We start from the raw sequence: 21463 nt of genomic DNA, 5'->3' as shown, positions 1-21463 counted from the left end.
CCATGTTCAGAAGATGAGAACTGTAAAGCTATTTATTTACGATGTCATCTCAAGCCTCGGTGTCAACATCTCTCAAATCCGTTTCCATGCGGTACACAGGGTCGGAAAGAAGGTCGAAGATAGATGCAGACCAATTATTGCCAGATTCGTTTGTCGAGAAGACAGGGACCGCGTTTGGCTTGAAAGAGGTAAGATTAAGCAATCCACTACGTATCCCGACGCGTATATAACGGAAGATTACGCTGGAACCATTCAAGAAGAAAGGAAAAAGTTAATAAAAGCGATGATGAAAGCCAGAGATGATCACGGTTTAAAAAACGTCAAAGTTAAAGGTAGACTTCTTTATATTGATAAGGACAGATACGCTCATGAGAATATTCCTGGTTTCTTTGTTTTTTCCTATGCAAATCTCAGGCTTTTTTAAGCAAATGAAATTAACTCCCGAATGGAAAATAAAGAAAAATATATCACCTTTAGGTGGCACAAAACTTTTTTTTCTCTCCAGTTTCGGTAATTAACACCTCTGAAATATGTTGGGACCTAAGTCTAAAAAGGCGGTTTTTTTATATGTTAATAAGTTCTGTGTTCGTATTGTTTTCTTTATTTCCGCAGTTCGCTAGCTCAAAACACGCCATTTTGATCTGTAAGCTTTCTCTTCGGCTCCCGCATAGCTTGCTTTTCTTCGCTTCCCTGTATTTTGTTTGATTATGACGGATTTTAAAGTATGTTCAATTAATGTGCGAGGTTTAGGAGAACGATTAAAAAGGAGAGAAATTTTTAACTGGTTAAGAGCAAAAAATTACTCAATTTATCTACTCCACGAAACTCATAGTGCAGAAAACATCAATCATGTATGGTCCTCGGAATGTGGCCTCAAATCCCTGTTTACCTCATGTTCCACTTCCAGCGGAGGAGTTGCTATTCTCTTCAACAATAATTTCACTTTCCAGCTTCAAAGATCTTTTTTAGATAACACGGGCAGATATCTTATATGTGATATTACAACTAATGAGAGACTTATCACCTTAGCTACAATATATGCGCCAAATGAAGACGATCCAGGTTTTTTTGAAAGATTCCACGATCACTTGGAGATTTTCAGTGCGATTACATCATTATAGGAGGTGACTTTAATTTAGTATTGGATATAGACATAGATAAAAAGGGTGTCCTTGCCAAGACGCACACTTAAGCAGTCAAGGTAATTTTAATTACCTTTAAAAAGACCATATGGCTGAATTAGACTTAAAACAAGGCCATTCTTTGATAACAATAAAATTGGCACTTCATTCGAACCCAAGAGGTCCAGGTTTCTGGAAATTAAACACGTCTCTTTTAGAGGAAGATGGGTATGTAAAACAAATCAAAACAGCAATTAAAGCCGTCCAAAAGGAATATCAGGAGGAACACTGTTAATGCTGCTCTTACTTGGGAGAGTTAGAGAAAATTCTATGATGTATGCAAAAACGAAACAAACTAACATGTCAAGGATAGAAGAATAGTTGGAAAAGACTATAAATTGGCTGCAAAAGGAAATTGATCGTAGCTCAAGGGACGAACCAGGAAAGCAAGAAATGCATAGAGAATTAGAGAAAAAGCAGAGAGAACTTGAACAAATAATAGAACATAAAACTAAAGGCGCAATCTTAAGATCGAAATGCAGATGGTATAACGAGGGGGAAAGGAATACGAAATATTTTTTAAACCTTGAAAAAAGATATTATAAAAATGGCGTAATTAGCCAACTAAAGGTCGATGATGACCAATTTGTCACGTCTGATAAAGACATCTTGAATGCCTGTGGATCCTTTTATAAAAATATTTACAGCTCTAGTTTTCAACGTGGTGATTGCAAGGAAACTCAAAACATCTTCTTTTCTAAGATGAATCAAAATATGCTAACTTCAGAGGACAAAGAAAAATGTGGAGGCCTCTTAACTAAGAGGAATGTTTACAAGTTTTAAAAGACACGAGCCTCAATAAAACGCCAGGCTCTGGTGGGCTACCTGTAGAATTCTACAAAGTGTTCTGGAGCGACATATCTGACTATCTTTTAAATGGCCTTAATTACGCCTATCATAAAGGACAACTAGCAGGAAATCAAAAACTGGGAGTAATTAAGTTTCTACCCAAAAGAGATGCAGAACCCTACTATGTTAATAACTGGTGACCCTTTTTAATTGTGACTACAAAATAGTAGCAAAAGCTATTGCAAATCGTCTTAGAAATGTAATCGCCAATATTATCATCAATAATGATCAGACTGGCTTTCTTAAGGGCAGATTCATGTCTAACACCATCCCTGGCTTATTACTTTTTTTAGACTTTGAAAAAGCTTTTGACACAGTGGAATGGCCTTTTATTTGCAAAACACTAGACTCGTTTAATTTCGGACCTTCCATTACAAATTGGATCAGGCTTTGCTATCAGAATATAGAAAGTTGTGTTTTAAATAATGGGTGGGCAAGTAATGTCTTTGTACTTGAAAGAGGAGTCAGACAAGGCTGCCCCCTTTTCCCCTACATCCTTTTACTCTGTGTAGAAATATTAGCGGAAAGAATTAGGACAAATAAAAATATAAAGGGAATTTTTATCAAAGGTAACAAAATTAAAATTAGCCAATATGCCGACGACACCACACTTATCCTTAATGGCTCGGAAAAATCTCTTACGAGTGTTCTGCATGATTTGGAACTGTTTAGCACTACATCTGGCCTGAAACTCAACTACAAAAAAACAGAGGCACTTTGATTCGGCTCTTATACTGGTCGTGATGATCAGCTCAGTCCCGAAAAGAATTTAAAATGGATTAAAGATAAAACAAAGTCTTTGGGTGTTTGGATATCAACCAACCCAACGATAAGTATAAATGAAAACTATAGAGAAAAATAAGAAAAGATTCGGAGTTGCAGCCCCCTCCAAAAGGAAATTATGAACGCTTTATTGATGTCTTTCTAAGCGTTACCAAAACAAACAGAATGGTTTATCAAAAATGCGTTAACTCTAAACAGACTAGCCCCAGTTAAACTCAAAACAAATGACTTACTGGCTGCCAAAAAAATTACCTGTTCTAATTTCATTAACTGGAAAGTGATATACAAACTCCTCTTTAACAGCACAAAAATATCGAAATTAATAATTTTTCAGTTTAAGCTTCTTCACAGACGTTTAGCAACAAACGATTTTCTTAACAAAATAGGTATAAGATCATGCAGATGATGTTTGTACTTTTTGTAGTGATAAGAGAAAATCTCTTATCCACCTTTTTTGATCATGTAGGGAGACCAGTTTTTTTTCTGGAAAAACGTTCAAGAATTAAAAATTTCATATCATTGAAATCTAATAGCCCTTTATCATCGTGAAACAAATCCTAAGATGGAAGGCTTTCCAAACTTTCTATCTACCTTTAGCCCTACGAAATATCCCCAAACCCCATAAATGGATTGTATAACAAACTAGACAGAAGCCATGTGAGATCCTTCTTTTCTAAGTTTTTGATCGGACGAACTTGATTCAAGCAATGTAGCAATGTAGTAATGTAGTAATGTAGTAATGTAGTAATGTAGTAATGTAGTAAGGTAGTAATGCAGTAATGTAGTAAGGTAGTAATGTAATAATGTAATCATGTAGTAATGTAGTAACGTAATAATGTAATAATGTAGTAGCGTAGTAATACAGTAAATTTATAAAAATAAAAATAAAGATTTAAAAAAAAAACCCGTTCATGTTTCGGAACTAGCATGACGCCACTGAATGCAAATTGTGACTACTTGAAATAAACAGTTGAAGCCTCTGTTGTGAAAAACACGGACATTACCTTTACAAACTGTGCGCTGATTACGCAGATGAATGAGAAAACGTGTTTTAAACATGTCCATGAATAGACCAATTCGGCTAACTCAATGTTGTACCCAATTCAGATCCTTTGGGAATAAAACGTTTTGTTCCAAATGTTGCCATATGAATGTTACATTATCATGCAAATGCAACACACAAAGATCCTTAACCCTGAGAGATTTGAATTGGGTACAACATTGCGTTAGCCGAATTGGTCTATTAAATAAACAAAGAAAAATACAAGTTTGTATTGTGGTTCGAGAAACACAAAGAAAATATAAAAAGTAAATGAGCATTAAGATATGTTTATAAAGATAAAACATCAACATATCATGAACTGCTACAGCGAATAAGTTTAGAAACCATGTTGGAAAACTGTCGTGTCCAGGGCATGTTGATAACCATAAACGCTTGTTTTCAAGGCACTACCGCCACATGCATTAAGGAACTCGTTAAAATGAGAAATAACAAGTACGATTTAAGGGGCAATAATATGCTATCACTCCCCGAAGTAAATACTACAAAGCAACTCTTTTAAATACTTCGCCGTAAAATAATGGAATAGTATTCCAAATGAATTGCGTTTAAAAGCTGGAAGCTTAGAATTTAGTAAACAAGTGAGGAACATTAAATTTTAGTTACCTAAATTTTGTAATTTTACATACTAGATATTTTATTCAAATTTTTACATTTTTATGTATATATTTCTTTTTCTTTAATATTATTTTGTGGAAAACCTGTAAAATAGCTTCAGCTAAGTGTTTCTACCCACGTTAAATAAAGAATATGTTATGTTATGTATCTTTCATGGAAATTATCAGTTAACAACTGGAAACAAGTACTGATGCAAGCCTGCTGATGCTTGATAAGGTGCTTCCTGTAAAAAGGATGGCTGCTGCCTATAATAGGTTTCCCAGGGGCTTCCTTTTAATAACTGGTTGGGATTCCCACAGTTCTGTATGCCCATTATGGCAGGTTAGGACAACTGATAGCATGCTCCCAGCCATTTTCCTTTTTTGGTCAATGATCACACCCCCACATTTTGGACACTTTTTCAGTAAATTGTTCAAGCAGGAACTTAACACAATTAAATTCTTTTTCACTGTCTGGAGAGCCATATTCAAATTCATGTTCAGATGACACTATCTCATCATTGAATAACTATTTTTTATCATCTGGTAATAGCCAATGGGGATCTAAATCTTCATCATCATTGTTATTCTCACCATCATCATGTATATTCATTTTTTCATCTACAAGGACGTCTTGCATTGGTGGTAAGGGGATTGTATCAAACTTGTTACATGTAAAATGTCATAGGTTGGAAAAATTGCTGTGGGTGTATCAATGGGATTTAATTGGGAGTGCTGCTGTACCACATACAACATTATCATTGCCTTTAGTGTTGCACATCTCAGTTTTAACCTCCACGCTTTTTAGGGTAATGGGATCAAAACAAAATTAAATTCCCACATCATGCATTTCTGGGATTGTAGTAGGCATTTCCAAATCAATGCAGATTGGAGGTTCATTAGTCACTGGGTCATCTCAAGATACATTGTCCTCGGTGTCTGCAGCAAGTAGTTCTGTAAGTGACTAAAACAAAATTAAAATGCGAATATACAAGATAATTCTTTTCACTTGAATGCAACTTGAATGCCTTGAATTTGCCTAAGTTCATTTTGTCAATTCTTCCTGTTTTTAGAGCGACAAACTTGAAAAGTAAACACCGGAAATTAACGATTATAGGTCATTTGTAAGGTTGGTTAGCTCGTCATTATTTTCCAAGTAAACCCAGCATAATATATTTTAAAACTGGGCGGATGTACACTGAAATTTGTCACCATGAAACCATTGTTTATACATCGGGTTGCGTGATTCCCTCAGTTCAAAGCGTGAGCAAACATCGACATGTAAGTGGGCAAATTTATTTGATTAATAGTAAAAACGAAGCAAACTGACAAGCACTAACTTCTCGATGCCTTCGTCGCTGAATGCAATGTTCGCTTGATAACCGCGGCTTTTTCGCTTCGAGGCCGTAACTAAACAAGGATGGAATAGCATCATCCTTCAAGACCCTCCTAGATTTTTCCCCTGTTAATTTTTCCCGGAAATCTATCTCGATAGAGACGAAGCTGTTTTCAAGTGGTGACATGTTCTTCCGTCTGATTCTGTCGAGCCATGCCTTCGCGCGATCGTCTTGTGCGATCCTGTGGTAGGTCACAGTGTACGTGCGTTCCCGTTTTTCTTCGTCTTCTTTCAATAACTATGGCAACCAGGTACACAAAAGCTCACTATTTCGCTTGAAACAATCAAAGCTTAAGTACAGTCGAAGATACAGATACAACGTTAGGAATTATAATTTAAGCAGAGTTGAAGAATGAAGAAGCAGCCTTTTATAAAACACCGCGGAAAATTGACGATTCTACGTCACCGCGAGCTGCTGACCACTGACCGCGGCTCAAATTTTCTCCAAAATGGCGGATTTTTATTTGCATTTTCGGTCGTCTTTCAGGTACAATATTTAATTCGAATGAAACGATATGGGATTGATTTTATCAAAAATTGAGACATAGGACAGATGCCAAAGATACAAAATAACTTTACTCCGGAGTTCCCCTTTAAAACTCGGTTGGGATGAAGCCTTTGCCGAAAGGTCTCGCGTCGCGCTGGAAGAAGTTACTACAAGCCATGGGGGAAGTCTCAAGCATTGTAGTGCCTCGTTGCATCCTGGGTGATGTTCAAGTGGAAAACATCACGTCTGTTCAACTGCATGGGTTCGCAGATGCTAGGAAGTCCGCGTATGGAGCAAATGTCGACATCAGGTTGACAATATCTGGAACCATTTCTGTAAGCCTTGCTCCCTTGATCGGTGAATCAGTCCCTCGACTGGAGTTGATGGCCGCCTTGACAATTGCGAATTTGATGACAGCCGTGTATGAGGTATTGACCTACACCATGCAGATAGACGCGGTTTTCAATTAGACTGACTCTCAGATCGTGTGGTGGTGGATCAATAGAGAGTTTAAACAATTCAAGCTGTTTGTACAAAATCTAGTTCAGAAGATTCGAAGTCTGTGCAGTAAGGATCACTGGAGATAATGTCCATCTGAGTCGACTCCTGCTGTCATAGTTTCGCGAGGGTCTAAGAGTTCTGTCCTCGCCCACAGTGATCTGTGGTGGAAGGGAGCTCAATTTCTTAAAGAAAGGGAAGTTCAATGGCCAAACCTACCTGATACTCCAGTCGGTGAGAAAATACTCCCAGAAGAAGTAACAAGGGAATCGAGAAGGAAACCTGAAATTTCAAATGTTTTGACAATAACCTTGCAGTGCTTTCAGAACATTTCAGAAGTTATCTGTCCAGAAAGATTTAGTGCTCTCAGTAAACTTGTCAGAGTAACAGTTCTTGAGCTGAAATTCATCCAGAGGCTCAAGAGGAAGACAGAAACAACTGACATCAGTATGGAGGGCCAGAATATTGTTACGTATCTTTGGTACAAAGACGTTCAAGCCAAACTTAAAGAAAAGGAGAAATCAAGTTCGACTTGGGACCAGTTAGTAGTCTTTAAGGATGCCAATGGACGTCTGCAATGCAAGGTTAAAATCCAGAGCTCTTTACTTCCGTACTCAACAAAACATCCCATCCTGTTACCTAGAAAGCAGCATTTGACTTACCTTGTGATCATGCAGTCCCACAAAAACGTGAATCACAATGGAGTTGGAGAAAGTCTTACTGAAATCCGATCACGATTCTGGATGATCAAAGAAAGACAAGCTGTTAAGGATGTACTTTCCAAGTGTGTTACGTGCAAGAAATTACAAGGAAGAGCCTACAGCTCGCAACCTACTCTACCACTACCTGCATTTCGGGCTTCAGAAGAAATGGCTTTCTCTAAAGTAGGTGTGGACTTCGCGGGGCCCTTGTACGTGAAGAATATATACTTATCCAAGGGAGAAATGTACAAGCGTTACATTCCCCTGTTAACATGTCCAAGTACAAGAGCTTTGCACCTTGAACTTACTCCAGATCTCTGCGCCAATTCGTTCCTAAGAGTGCTGAAGCGATTCTTCGGTAGAAGAGGACCACCTACCCTGTTCATTTCAGACAACGGGAGAACTTTCCGACCGGCAAAGGTTAAGAAGTTTGCTCTAAATCGGAATATTCAAGAAGGTGCTCGGAAATGCGAAGTTGAGTTATGAAGAGTTAGAGTCAGTGTTGATCGAAACTGAAAGTGTTTTGAATTCCAGGCCCATGACCAATGTCTACGATGTGCTAACAGAAACTCCAATTACACCTTCTCATCTTGTAATTGGTCGGCGACTTCTTGATCAATCTCCTGCCATCACAGTACCTGTAACCACTTTCCCCAGAAATAGGAGCTAAATTAGGTTTTGCGTCAAATCAGTCTGATTTATTTAAACTTTCTTGATTGACTTCCGACGTCAATCAGGAGGGATTGTGTTGTAATCGGAAATAAACTCGGACCGGAAACTATCATACTCTTTACGGGGTCTTATAGGGAGATTTGAACGAGAATCTTACCTGGAGGTTGGGAAAAATCAGGGAGATTTTGTTTTCAGTCGCCTCACACCAGGGGAAAATCGGGGGACTTCGTTAAGAGAAACAAGTCATTTCAAGTTGTCTTACGTACATAGATTTGTAGCCGCTGAACACTAGAATGCGAGCTCATCTAACTCCTCGTGGCCCCGGCGGAATCATTAGGTATCGTTATGTCAGTCCTTGTCCATCTTGCTTTGCTTTGTACATATAACTGTAGGAAATTATTTACTAATAGTGAGCTTTTTCCTTTGTAAATGAATTCAATGTTAGGAAACGATGTGAACGCTGCTCAAATTCCGAAAGGTATGTTGCTAGTAGAATGGAACGTAAACCTGTCAGTTTTCAGGATGTTTGGAATTCCTGTGATTATATTTGTTTGATGATTGTTATTATGTAACTGGATGCAAATAACAACATAGAGGATACCTTTTCCCCGTCCAATTTAACCTGCAGTGGAATCTTTGGCGAGTTAATATTTTATAATTTTGTGAGAGACGTGTAGAAAGTGTTTGGTTTACAATTTTTTAGTTTTGAGTGACTACTTTTTCCGAAATATGTTATTGGAACACTTAAGATGTAAGACTGTACGTTGACACACATTTTTTTTTTCACTTTTAATTTCATTCAGATAAAAAGAAGACTCCTGTTGAACATACAATTGTTATAGGAGCGGACAATAAAATCTGTCTTGGACTTCAATCAGAGCAGGTGACTTAATCATTTTATGAAAGATTTATAAAGAATTAACTTGATCATAAATATAATAAATAATTTGCTCTTTTTTTTGTTTAACTTTAAGACAGTCAAGTGGCATGCAGTGATAACAGTGGTGAGAAATTCAGTGCAGATCTGAATTTGTTGAAAGACCAATCCAGGATCTTTAGGTCACAAAATTTGACTAAGTACCAGACTAAACTCAATGCTGCTGCATTTGAACTGAGTCAAGAAGATAGTTTGCTTTTGTTGAACAAGAGGAAGTTATTTGATCTTTCTCGAAGAAAGGTTAATGAAGACGAATACGCTTATGTCAAAAAAGAATCAAGATCCAAGCACTATGGTTTGCCTTCAAGTGGGAGACCAAAGAGAAAGTACATATTAGAAAGAACCAGATCATCCCATATAGAAGAAATCCATGGGTCAATCTCTTCAATAAAGGAAACAATTGACCTCCTTTACCAACAAAAGAAACTGTCAACATTGAAGGGATTTTACAGGCAGCAGATGTAAATAACACAAACCTTGAGAAGAACAAGAAGAAGCGAGAGTTACAAAGGGAGCTAGACCAGTTGGAAAAAAGCTGAAGGGCAATCTAAAGATTACCAAAAGAAGCGAGTAAGGAAAGTAAAAGGAGAGACTAACCCTAGAAGAAAGGTAGTGTCTTCAGCAAGTGTTTGTAAGCCAAGGTACGAGTGATGATGCTTGTTACAGCGGTAAAACTGATTAATTAATACCGGAAATGCACAAAGCTCTGATTGACATTTTAAGAATTCATTTGAGTGACTAAGGCTTAAGGACGTTCGCGCCAAAATCTTCCTACGGTGAAATTTTCTTCATTTCTCGCCTAGAGTTAGGTCATAAAGTACTTACTCCAAAAATGAAAAAAAAAATGGGGGTCACCGACTTTGTTTAGGAGAAAATGGCAGTGGAAAAATGCCTTAATTTCGAGAAATCGGTCATAATAGCGAGATGTAGGCTCATCTGCTCATCCATCGAAAATCATAAAAATAAACTGTTGGAGTGAAAGTTTCCGTGCATAGGTTTTTAGGAGTGAGATTTTTAGATAATTGTATGCCGCTAGGGATGTGGTAAACAGTAGAGTTCATCCTCGGCGAGCGTTTTCGTAAGCTCTATCCGTTGCAACCACTACCAGAATTCGATGGCACGAGGAAAGAAAATGTTAAAAAAAGATAACTTCTTACGGTGAGAATTTTTTCATTTCATCATATTTTGTAGATAGTAAGTAAAGTAAGTGATTCATGATTAAAAAAATAGGGGTCACCGATGATCTGAACGAGTAAAATCGATGTGATTTTGCAAAGCTCTTGGAAAAGTTCGTTTGTCACGCTTTTGCGTGACATGTCGGGCAAGGACTGGAACCCAAGAGAGGATCGATCGTTGAAGAGATAAAGGTTTTTACCGAAAAAAAAAACCTTTCTCGAGCATAGCAACGAAGTTTTAAGCAGGGGTCATCTTCATTTGGTTGGTGTTTTGTATAATATCTCTCCATTGCCGTCATGCTCATCCTCTGGAGTGTGTTTTTTTGTGAAATTCAATCGCTGATTGATCCACGCAGGTCCGCACTATTCAAGCGGACGAGGACGAAAATATCGAGAAAATACTGCTCACTTTTCACGAAAGTAAAGGAAAAGAACTTTAAAAACATGCATTCACTTTGAACTTAAGTTCGTAGGATAACAAAAACAATAAAAAGAAACAGCCCCATTAAATTTACGCAACGGTTCGTCCTCGAGTTTTCCAAACTTTCAGCCACTAGTCTACTCGATCAGCTACCTTTTCCAGAGCTTTTCCATCCTCCCGCTCACTTCTCTTTGAAGTTTCATGATGATTCGGAAATAAATGTACCATTCTTTTGCCGGCCTGGATTTTTTTCCTCGGCGTTTTTGTCGCCATGTTATTTTAACTGATGCTTGAAAAAATTGTATGAAAGTCAAGTAGACTAGTGCACGACTGATAAAACCTCGCGAATATCAGTCGTGCAGTAGTATACTTGACTTTCATAAATATTTTAAATCAATTTTGACTGATCACGATCTTCTCTGATCCAACGCTGTACAAGACTTATCGTCCACGGTTTCTGCAAAGGTTTTAACCTCAACTTCACTAATACTCGAAGTAATGCGTGACATATTACAGTCGCGTTACCTGCGCAGTAACGTTGCGCACAAACAATTAGCGCGAACGTCCTTAAGTTTCAGATCAGTTAATAGCACGTGTTTGAAAGGATATGAGTCAAGGCCACCGACTGAACGACTATTGGTTAAAAGGACCGGACCTGTTAAACAGTAGTTTTGGGGTCGTTGACACCTGACACCTACGTGAAGTTTACGAAATATGTGAAGCAAAACCTGAGTGGTGGATGTAAAGGCAATGAGGACATGTATGTCACACATTTTAAAGATATCTAGGAGTATGTTGTTGCTGTTCAGAAGTATTGTGCATGTTTCCACATTCAAGAATGTTCCAGTTGTAAGCCAATTATAAATGTGGCATTTGAGATTATTAACAGTGGAATCATTCCCTTAGCGGCCTTGTAAAGAAAGCATTTCAGAACGAAGTACAACTCTGAAAAGGCAATTCGACGACTGATTCAATTTCCTGTGGTTATATTTAAAGTGTTTGGTCAGTTGTTGGTGTGGCAAGGATCGAAATTATGAGGAAAGTTCGGGATAGTCAATGTCACGCAATGTGTAGTTTCAAGAATTTTCTAGAACTGTGACTCATCAATTTCAAAATAGTCTGTGACCCGTAAATTTAAAAATAGAGTTTATTGTAATAGCTGTAAATAGTTACTTTTGGAAACTTCTAGACTCCCTTCGGATACTTATATAAGCGGCTCTCTAGTCAGTTGATTGTTGTGTTTCGAGACTTTCGTTCTCTGTTTGTGATTTCCAAGTGATATTGCGTGACAAGTGACAAGCGAAGGGATTTCCCCTTTCGTGTGTGATTCTGACATTCTGCTGTCAAGTCTATAGTTGGTTTCCGTGGAGTGCGATACTGTGAAAGAAGTCTTCCGGAGATTTCGTCAAAGAAGACAGTACTTTGCCTGCGGTCAGATAAGCGTAGATAAGTATTCAGGTAATTGTAGTGAGGTAGTTCTAAGAGTAGTCGTTAGCTCGAGTTAAGTTGTCGCCCGTTGTTTACAGTTAAATAAATTGTGTTTCGTGGCAATAGCGAGGTTATTATTTGTCTGCCGGTAATTAGTTACCGTAACATTGGTAACTAAATTTGGTAAAGAATTTATTTCTGTATTGCACTTTTTCCCAGAGAAAAGTGTAACTTCAGGGATGAGCAGAGAATCTCTCAAAGTCCTGTGTGAGTTGGCTAGCAGCGAAAAGGACAGTAGGCTCATTCATGTGGCTGCAAGTCATGGCCAGACCGGGAGTCACGCACAAAAATTCATGGGGATTTCTAACTTTCATGCCGAAAGGGAAAGGGTCAAGATCGCTGTTGCGGAGTATGAGGAGATCAAAGCAGCTATAAATCAAATTGCACAAGATGCTTCGAGTTCTTTTGTTTCAACTGTTTCCTCTGATTCTTCAGATTCCGAACTGTCCATAGATAGTGATGGGGAATCCTGTGAGTGGACTAGTGGATCTGAAGAAACAAATGGCATCAAGGCTTCAAGTGCAAAGGTTTCTAGTGAAACTAAAACACAAATACCATGGTGGGTTTAAGTAATAGAACTGAAAAGACGAGTGACATTGAGGATATCAGGGGAACAAGGGTTTCTGATGGAACTGAAAAAGAAAGTGACATGTATGTAGAGAGCTGGAGTGAGAGAAGTATGGGAGAAGTATGGGAGAACCAACTGAAAAGGAGGCCTCTAATTACAGAGAGGACGCCACAGTTGTTTATCCTAGTAATCATATCATATATCATATTATACATCTTTATTTACCCTCGGATTTTTAGAGTAGCTTGGTGTAGCTAATATCCCCGAGCATGTACCCTCCCAACCATGATACATCACAGAAGACAGACCACAACACAGGGAACTACATTCCCTAGTAATCAGCACCTTCTTTTGGCTCTGCGTGAAAACAACCTAAACTGGTTTTCTTTTTTTGAAGAGTTAAAACTTAGTTACAGCAGCATCACAGAGGTGGCATTAGATCAGATGCTCATGGATTTTGTTTACTTTTTGTTATCGAGTGACCTAGCAGCTGAAGAAGACGCCGTCGTTGAGCAGTCACGACAAGCATACCTTGCACAAAGACGAGAAAAAGAAAGAGAGCATGCAGATGTAACTACAGACTCAGAAAGTGATAACCCAGAGGACTGGGTTCAATTATGCCAATCTCAAACTATGAACAGAGATATGCAGGAGAAAGTGAAGGAACAACGTCTTGTTTTCAAAAGGTACAGAAGGCGTCTAAGAAGTCGACAAACGTTTTCTGTATAGAAGAAAAATACCAAAGCGTGTCAGTAAGACCTTGCAAAAATATCCCAAAAATCGAACGGATATTGAAGATTATGCCCGTGAAAATCGCATTGGGGCAGATTCTTGGAGGAGAACTGGAGTTCGTTGTTTCACAGGAAATACAAGGAGAGGGCCGAAAATCACATACAATCGGATCATGTCACACCTGGAGAACAAATATGGTACTAGATTTGGCTATGGTAAAATTGTGCAGTTGTGTTGCGCTCGAAAAAGAAGAAGGCTCTCTGTTAGGAGGTATTTTGGAGCTGCAAAGATAGTGTCCACACGTGCCCGAAAGGGGTTTTCAATTAAGCTCAATGTATATGCCCACTGGAGCAGTGCATTCTACAAGAGTTTGGATTATATGACGTGTAAGGGTGACTTATATATGACATTCCTGAATAGGGATGATGCATCAGGTTTTAGATTGAATAGGACATTTACTCTCAAGCAACACAAGATCCTTGCTGATACTGGAAAACCTTAAGTCACCACGCACAACGATTTTTTAAACAAGTATACATCTACTCTCTTCATCGTACATGTTTATAGAAACTGAATCCACACCAGAAATTTGTGTTGGAGTGGTTAAGGCCCACACCGTACATCACAAGAATCCTGCACAACATGCTGCTGATTTGAAAATGCTGGGAGACTTTGAAGACCAAATCGATTTTGGCAAGAAAAAAAATATTGCATACCTGTTAATGGGGCCTCTGATGAGGGACCATCACATTCTAAAGTCCAGTTTATGTGGACTGAACATCACATCATTCATGGTAAACAACTATACCTTGTTATATCTAGATTTTCTGGTTGAACCTATCTTAGTAAGGTCGAGCTCCAAAATTGTTGTTTGGCGCTAGGACACTCGAATCTCTTCATTCCTATAACTATTCATGATACGAATTTCGAAAGTAATGGGAAACTGGATAAGACTAAATTGAAGCAGAATTTGCAAGCAGCAGTTGGTGTCTACATAAGTGTTGTAAATGGTGCTCTCTGTGATAATAAACCAGTTCATTTAGTCAAAGGTGCTGAAGGAGAACTTAGCCGGAAATATCTAGAGAGGAGAGAAAGACTGCATATTTTCTTGCGCGGTAGCAACAAGAAGAAAGATATTGAAAGCGTTTTTTCTCATTTAGGTTCATGATTCAGTGTGACATTTGTGAAACCTGGTACCATGGCTCTTGCGTGGGGATTACTGACGAAGATGGAGAGGAATTGCAAGAGTTTTATTATGATATGTGTGCAGCTTGACTATGCACAGACGTATTAAAATCTAGTTAATGCCTTGCAAAAGAATGTTAGTCATAATTTCCTTGTGTTTCACTCTAGTTTTGGATGGCGTGTTGGTAACTGTGTGACTAAAGTAAAGTAAACTAAAGTAAAGTAAAGCAAACATATTTAATGTCGATAACTCGTAACAGTAATTCAACTGACAAACCTGAGGTCGTTGATGCGCTCTTTCTACTCCCCCCTCGCCATCAGTGCTCCGTTTTACGGGTATTTAAAGGTACTTAAGCTACACAGAACGGAAAGAAGTCGAAACAAGGATGTGAGATCCGGGAATCGAACTCAGGACCTCTTGCACCACGGCCGCGCACTAACCGACTGTGCCATCCTCGCTCCTTTAGCACAGATTTCTAAATAAATATAGAGTTCATATTTTTAAGGTGCTGTGTAGTATTTTCCAGTTATACTTGAGTTCTACATTGGCCAGTATACCTGTACTTCAAATGTTAATCTTGCATTTCGCTTCTCGGTCTTATTCCCATCTATGAGGAGGAATTACTTGACTTTGCTTGTTCTGTAGCCCTATCTAAAAGTCTCCTCCCTTGCCCGGGGTCCCCCTCCCCGCCAGGGGATGGCCGATGATGCATGCATTACGATAAACTAGTACGTTTGAACAAGAATGTAGAATATATAGCAGCGTTGTGCAAAAGTGCGTACAGTGTGCGTAAAGTGTGCAAAAGTGCGTACAAAGTGCAGAGTTGTGCAAAAGTGCGTACATGGGAGAACTTCATCCAGACGGAAAGAGGAGGAGCACGCCAGGAACTGGAAACACGACGAGAAAAGCAAGTGACTCTCAATGATACAAATATCTTCATGGCTTAAACATCTTGGCGCAAATCAACCCATTCAGAGCACTGACAGTCATTAACGCAGATGTCACAACAGCCGTGTTTCTCTTGAGTACTCCAAAGTGGCTTAGCACAGTTTTTCCCCTAAATGTTTTTAAACAATATATTTGGAGTAGTCTTCCATAATGGGTTGCATCTCTTCAATGTACATGTTACAACCAGTGTCACTGTCATTGTTGATTTCGTAAGCCTCCCACCCATTCCACTTTCTTGGAAAAAAACGTCCATAGTTCGGGGAACCCCAAAATGGATTACCCTCTCTACACCAGAAGAATCAACTCCCATTCCAAAATCCACGGTGGCAAATTTGTCTCCTGAACAAATTTCACTCTTCATTTTGTCAGTCTGTGGAGAATAAAACTGTGCAAACAGTCTGTTTTGAGGAATTTGAGGAGCCACAATGGGATAAAACTGGTGATCTCCTATTGTTATATCCAAAAAGGCATATCCAACCTCGTACAGGTCTAATGATAAGACGATAATAGTAACAGTCATTTTCACATTGAGGGTTGTACGTTCATCCGCTATGGGTAAAAGCATTTCTTCAAACTGGTGAACATTGTGTTGCTTAAGGACGGTGCCTACTGTTGTTATTGCGCATGCGTTCTGCGCATCTTGAGATACTCGGATTTCCTATCGGTGATGCTTACTAATACAGGGATACTTTTGCGCGGTTTAAAACTATCCGGAGAAAAAAGATCTCAGTGAGTACTCTTGGTATCCAAAATGAAAATTGGAGGCAACCATGCATTTTCCAGAGATAATTAAGCTTCAATTTGAGAAAGAACGCCATACATTGCTTTGTATTTTAAAGCTTTTTACAAATATTATTCATGAATTATCTTTGAAAAATTTTCTTTTTGGATTTCAATAGCACCTTTTAAGATCTACATTTCCTGCATAATCACACACCTGGGCAAAAATATTGTTAATTAGTAGGCACCGTCCTTAAGATATGAGGGCCTTTGCAGTGCTTCGTTAAAAATGTCCTGCCAGGATTTGCAATAACTTGTTTGGGATCTTTCATATTCAAACTTTGTATGATGGTTGTTTGGTATTCCTTTGTGGCTGTTGCTGTCGTGGCAACAATCCTAGCTGTGGCAAATACTGATTGAAAATGTTACTAGTTTCTCTGAAACTGTGCACCCTAAACAATAACAAAATGATAATTTACTATTAGGAAATGCTGTAGTCACTGCAATACAATTTGGCTATCAGAAGATTGATATATTTGGCTGTAAGAAGACTGAATCAAAAGGTACCTTTTAGTAGATAAGCCCTTTTAATACAATTATGTAGAGTTATGAAAGCATAAAAGAAGCTGAAAAATTAGCATACCAGTCATAACTTTTCAGAGTGAGGTAAGAGATGCAGAAAATCAAAATATCAAGTAATACTACCATTTTTGAAACATCAACTATTTTTCTGTTTGATAATATCATGATATTTCCGTTGTGAGAGAGAGCAATGATTTTTTGATATTCTACTAGACTATCAATGAGTTGATATCATGATAATATCTAAATACCTTAATAAAATCAAACTAACAAAGTGAATATCACAATTTTGAATGTGTATACCCCACTAGTTTCGTTTTATACGCAAAATAAATGATCCCCATCTCCACTTTTATTGTTCCAATTTTCTAAACGGAGACATATATGTCACGATGGCATAAATTGCCACCTAGAGTTTAATTATAATTGAATTATTATTTATCACTTCTTACGCAATTCGCTTTTCGTGACCATTTTAATGAGTTTTATTTGAGTATATCAGAAGATGTCCGTGATGAAATTATCTATACAGTATCGAAAATTATTGTTTGTGGTTAATGCTTCAACCGGAAAAAATGAAAGCGAGGCTATGTCATCATGGACTTATCATAATTTTGTTTCATTCCCTTTTATGCGAGACTGATCATGAATTTCTGTTTTATTTGTTCATGGTTGATAAACTTAGTTGGAGTAGGATAACTAAGTACATAATTGACTGTGTGGATAAAAATATTGATGGAAAATGAATGCTCCTGTCTTAAGCTAAAATTACATATCGGCTTTCGATTGTAGTTCTTTTATTGTTGCATTACATTGCAAAGTGATCAATAAATGAATGAACGGGAATGATAAAAGCAATTTATGCTCTATAAGAAAAACAAAAACAAAAGGAAATCAAGACATCCAGAGACCAAGAGAACCCAAAGCATGCAGAAGCCTAAAGGCCCAAAGACGCAAAGATTCTGCGACCCAGAAATCCATAAACCACATGACCAAAGACCCAGAGACCCAAGTACATTAAAGGCCCAGCGACCTAAACACCCTGATTTGTAACTGGCTCAGAGACGCAGTTGCCCAGAGACTTAAAGACTCAGAGACCTAGAGACCCCGTTGCCCGGAGAACTGAAGAACCAGAACACACGATAACCAGTTACCCAGAGAACTAAATACCCAGAAACCAGAAACGCATGCAGAAAGCCAAAAACCCGAAGACCTAGTTACGCTGGGTGGTCCAGAAACCCCCAAACTAACCCAGATGCCCATTGACCTTAAATTCCCAGAGATCCAGTGTTCCGGAATTTTTGAGAGAGTGCGCAATTTCGATTGTAAATATATCAAGAAAGAACACTTACGATATATTTATAGCTCATGATAATATCAAAATATCTTGATGTTATCTTCTTTGTCTCATGGCTTAAAGAACAACGAATAAACATAGTCTAATGTATTTTGGTCAGTTTGTGAATATCAATGTCAAGATAATATCAAAAAAACAAGATATGATGATGACATTTGGAAAAGTCTCAAAATATCAATATGTGACGATGATATCAATTTTTTGTAACACCAGCAATATATCAAAATATCATGATAAAAAAAATAAAAATATCAGTGTCAGTATCATATGAAATCACTCATGATACTTTGACATTCTGCAATCCCGCACCAGCTTTTCAGATGTCATGTGGCAAAGTTGAATCTAATACACATGCCCTTGTAAATGTAAAATACTGTCAGTGGAGCTGACGAAACATGCATTTACAACTAGACACAGATATAGAGAAGAGCAAATTTAACAAATTGCAAATATACAGGCAAACGAAAACGAGACATTTATATTACTACCCAATGATGCAAGGTGCGTCATCTTTCACCACTGCCCGTACATGTACATTTCTCTGATAGTAGCTGGAGAAAATAGGTCTCTACACTACCTGTTGCTTACTGCTACCTCGCGGTGAGTGAAGATTAAATTAAACTTTCCAGTCTGAAGGTCGTCAATTGCAAAAACTCTATCTTCAATATCAGCACCACAAACATGCAAACCTGTACAAGCGACGCCAACTGAGTTGAGTTTATTTATTTGGTCATCAATTAAGGTACTTAAAGGAGAAATAACAATTGACTTGCCCACTGATGTAACATTTGTCTTAAAGTGACGGAAGCATTTCGTAAATCAATGATCTCCCGAAACCAGTTAGAAGGACAATTAAACAATCTTGACCGTTCAGAACAATCGCCTGTAGCGCTTCTTTCTGTTTCGAGCCTCGCTGCCACTGAGCATGCTCAAAATCGAATTTTACCAGATCTCCCTTCCTTATGACCGTGGAAGATCTGGGTACGAGATTAATTCGCTCCCTATCATGGAATCGTTGTTCTCACTTTCCCACGTATTTCCATCAGACCCGTCGACTTTTGTTTGAGACAGCATTGCGTGACATCACACGTGACTGCGGCTGTACCCAACCCCGACCTAGAGTCGATTTCCGTATTGATGAAATACAGTTATGGTTCAACGTATTAGACCAAATTACTTCAGTATTGCACTTCCGTAAATTTATCCAGATTTTCGTAAAGGCAGGATAATTCAGACGGCGCACTGTGCGTCGAGCCTAATCTTCATTTCACGAGGGAGAAACGGAACGGCCTAAGTCCGATATACCATATTTTCGCGCCACAATTCAACTTTCAAGATGGGGGCTGTGAAGGAGAGAATAACTCGTATTAGGGTATCTAAAAGATTGAAAAAAAAAGATTGAAAACTGAACTAGTGAGCAGCACTCTGCTAACTGTATCTGTAAAACCTGTTTATTCTCCGACGCGTTTCGTCTACCTAACGTAGACTTCTTCAGGGAGTTTTACAATAATACACTAAAGGCCTTTATTTAAGCCATATCTGATGGCAAATGTGATGGCATGGCTTTAGCTAAAACCGTGGCTCAAAACATCGTTTCTCACGCCTTGCCCTAATATTTCACAGCTGCGCCTGTTCCCTTTCGGAAATTCGGTCAAACCTTAATGTTTGTGAACGTCATTTTTGCCAGTAGATATGGCTTAAATGCAGGAGTTTAATGTATTATTGTAAAATTCCCTGAAGTCTACGTTAGCTTGACGAAACGCGTCGGAGAATAAACAAGGTTTCCAAACTTTTAAAAACATTTTTTTAAAAAATCAGCAACATTTCATTTGGTCAATCTTTCCACAGTTTACACTCTTGAAGGTCTTTTTTCGCCATTGCCTCTTCCTCGTAAAACGTACGAGCATGCGCAACAAGTTCTCGGAGAACTTACCGGAAGATTTTTCGATAATCATGATATATGCAATTTGGTTCGGCACATGAGAAGAACGCCGTATAAATAACCTGCCGTATAATGCGACAGACCCTGTCGAACTTCACTGCCGTACCAAACAGAAGCATACGCCGCTCTTTTGCCGTACTTTATTCCTCAGTTGGGTCCGGCACATGAGTGGAGCGGCGTCAGAGCCGGGCCTGAAGTTCCCGGAGTCTCCGATAGACCCCTGTGCAGATTATTTACACGCATAATCGACTACATCGGGCTCATTCACGTTTAATTAAAACGATAATTAATTTTAATACTGCCCAGTCAGTGGTTTATAAATTCATCCAGGCCGAATTTAACGATTAAATTGATTTGCAGTGAATTGCAGAAGGCTTTCAAAATACGGGAATGAAACTTTCAGGGGGCCCAACGAGAATATAGTTCGAAACCACTTAAACGGCAGATATAGGCATATTTTTATCCCCTAAAAATTTTTCATCTGTTCGGATTTCCTAGCTGAAAGTCTTGTGATCCGAAAATTATAGTGATCAAAACTTACCCTTTCGAAATTTTCAGCCTGAAAAAAGGCTCCCGAAAATTCTAGGTGACCTTTTTAAGGTAAAAAATCCGTTAAAAATGGGCAATTATACCATTTTTTAGATGTTCGAAAATCCTAGGACAGGCAGGCAAACAAGCAATGTTAAAAGAAATTTTCCGAAAAATTCTAGATCTCAAATCGTCTTCCGAACAGACATTTTCCAAAAATTGACGTTGGGTGCCCCTGAAACATCGGTCTCTAGAAACAGATTGCTATGTCTACTGATGAATAACACAACCTTTCTTAGTGATAATTACGTGTTCTCTATCCAAAATATCACGTCTTACCTGTGAAGAATAGCCTCCGTAAAAAACGTGAATGGTAAAGAATATAGGATTATCCAAGAATTTGACAGCTGCCCATGAGTGGTTCCAACTTGCTCAAAGTAAGTGAAGAAAACAGACAAAGGACCAAATGTTCCGCATGCAAGCAACTCACCAAGGATATTGTTGTTTAGTCTTCCACCATGGAGTAAAGAAGCGAGAATACCAATAGCAAAAACGCCAAATTCCTGCCTGAACTGAGCATCAGAGAGCACAGCTAAGGTAGTGAATGCTATGGTCGCAAGAAAGTAACTCCATATTCCACAATGTATGTTAAGCTC

At 38.4% G+C, this 21463-nt stretch overlaps 1 protein-coding gene and 1 long non-coding RNA gene across 3 annotated transcripts in view; one reads left to right on the top strand and one right to left on the bottom strand.

Moving 5' to 3' along the window:
• LOC138052044 (ubiA prenyltransferase domain-containing protein 1-like) overlaps nucleotides 1-21463 on the bottom strand; it is a 28016-nt gene that overhangs the window by 4773 nt on the left and 1780 nt on the right. The window contains exon 1 of the mRNA XM_068898397.1: nucleotides 21147-21463. This exon is cut by the window's right edge and continues 1780 nt beyond it. Within this exon, the coding sequence (XP_068754498.1) occupies nucleotides 21147-21463 (317 nt within the window). The remainder of the gene's footprint in view (nucleotides 1-21146) is intronic.
• On the top strand, nucleotides 10566-15234 carry LOC138052046 (uncharacterized). Of its 2 annotated transcripts, none has more exons than XR_011132983.1 (2): nucleotides 10566-11516; nucleotides 12404-15234. It is a non-coding gene; the product is annotated as an uncharacterized lncRNA (long non-coding RNA). The 2 variants fall into 2 exon arrangements; XR_011132982.1 differs by having other exon boundaries at nucleotides 10566-12214.

The sequence above is a fragment of the Montipora capricornis genome, chromosome 6, assembly GCF_036669925.1.
Source record: "Montipora capricornis isolate CH-2021 chromosome 6, ASM3666992v2, whole genome shotgun sequence".
Classification (NCBI taxonomy): domain Eukaryota; kingdom Metazoa; phylum Cnidaria; class Anthozoa; order Scleractinia; family Acroporidae; genus Montipora; species Montipora capricornis.
Note: the sequence above shows the minus strand (reverse complement) of the source record. Positions and strands in the feature narration are given on the sequence as shown.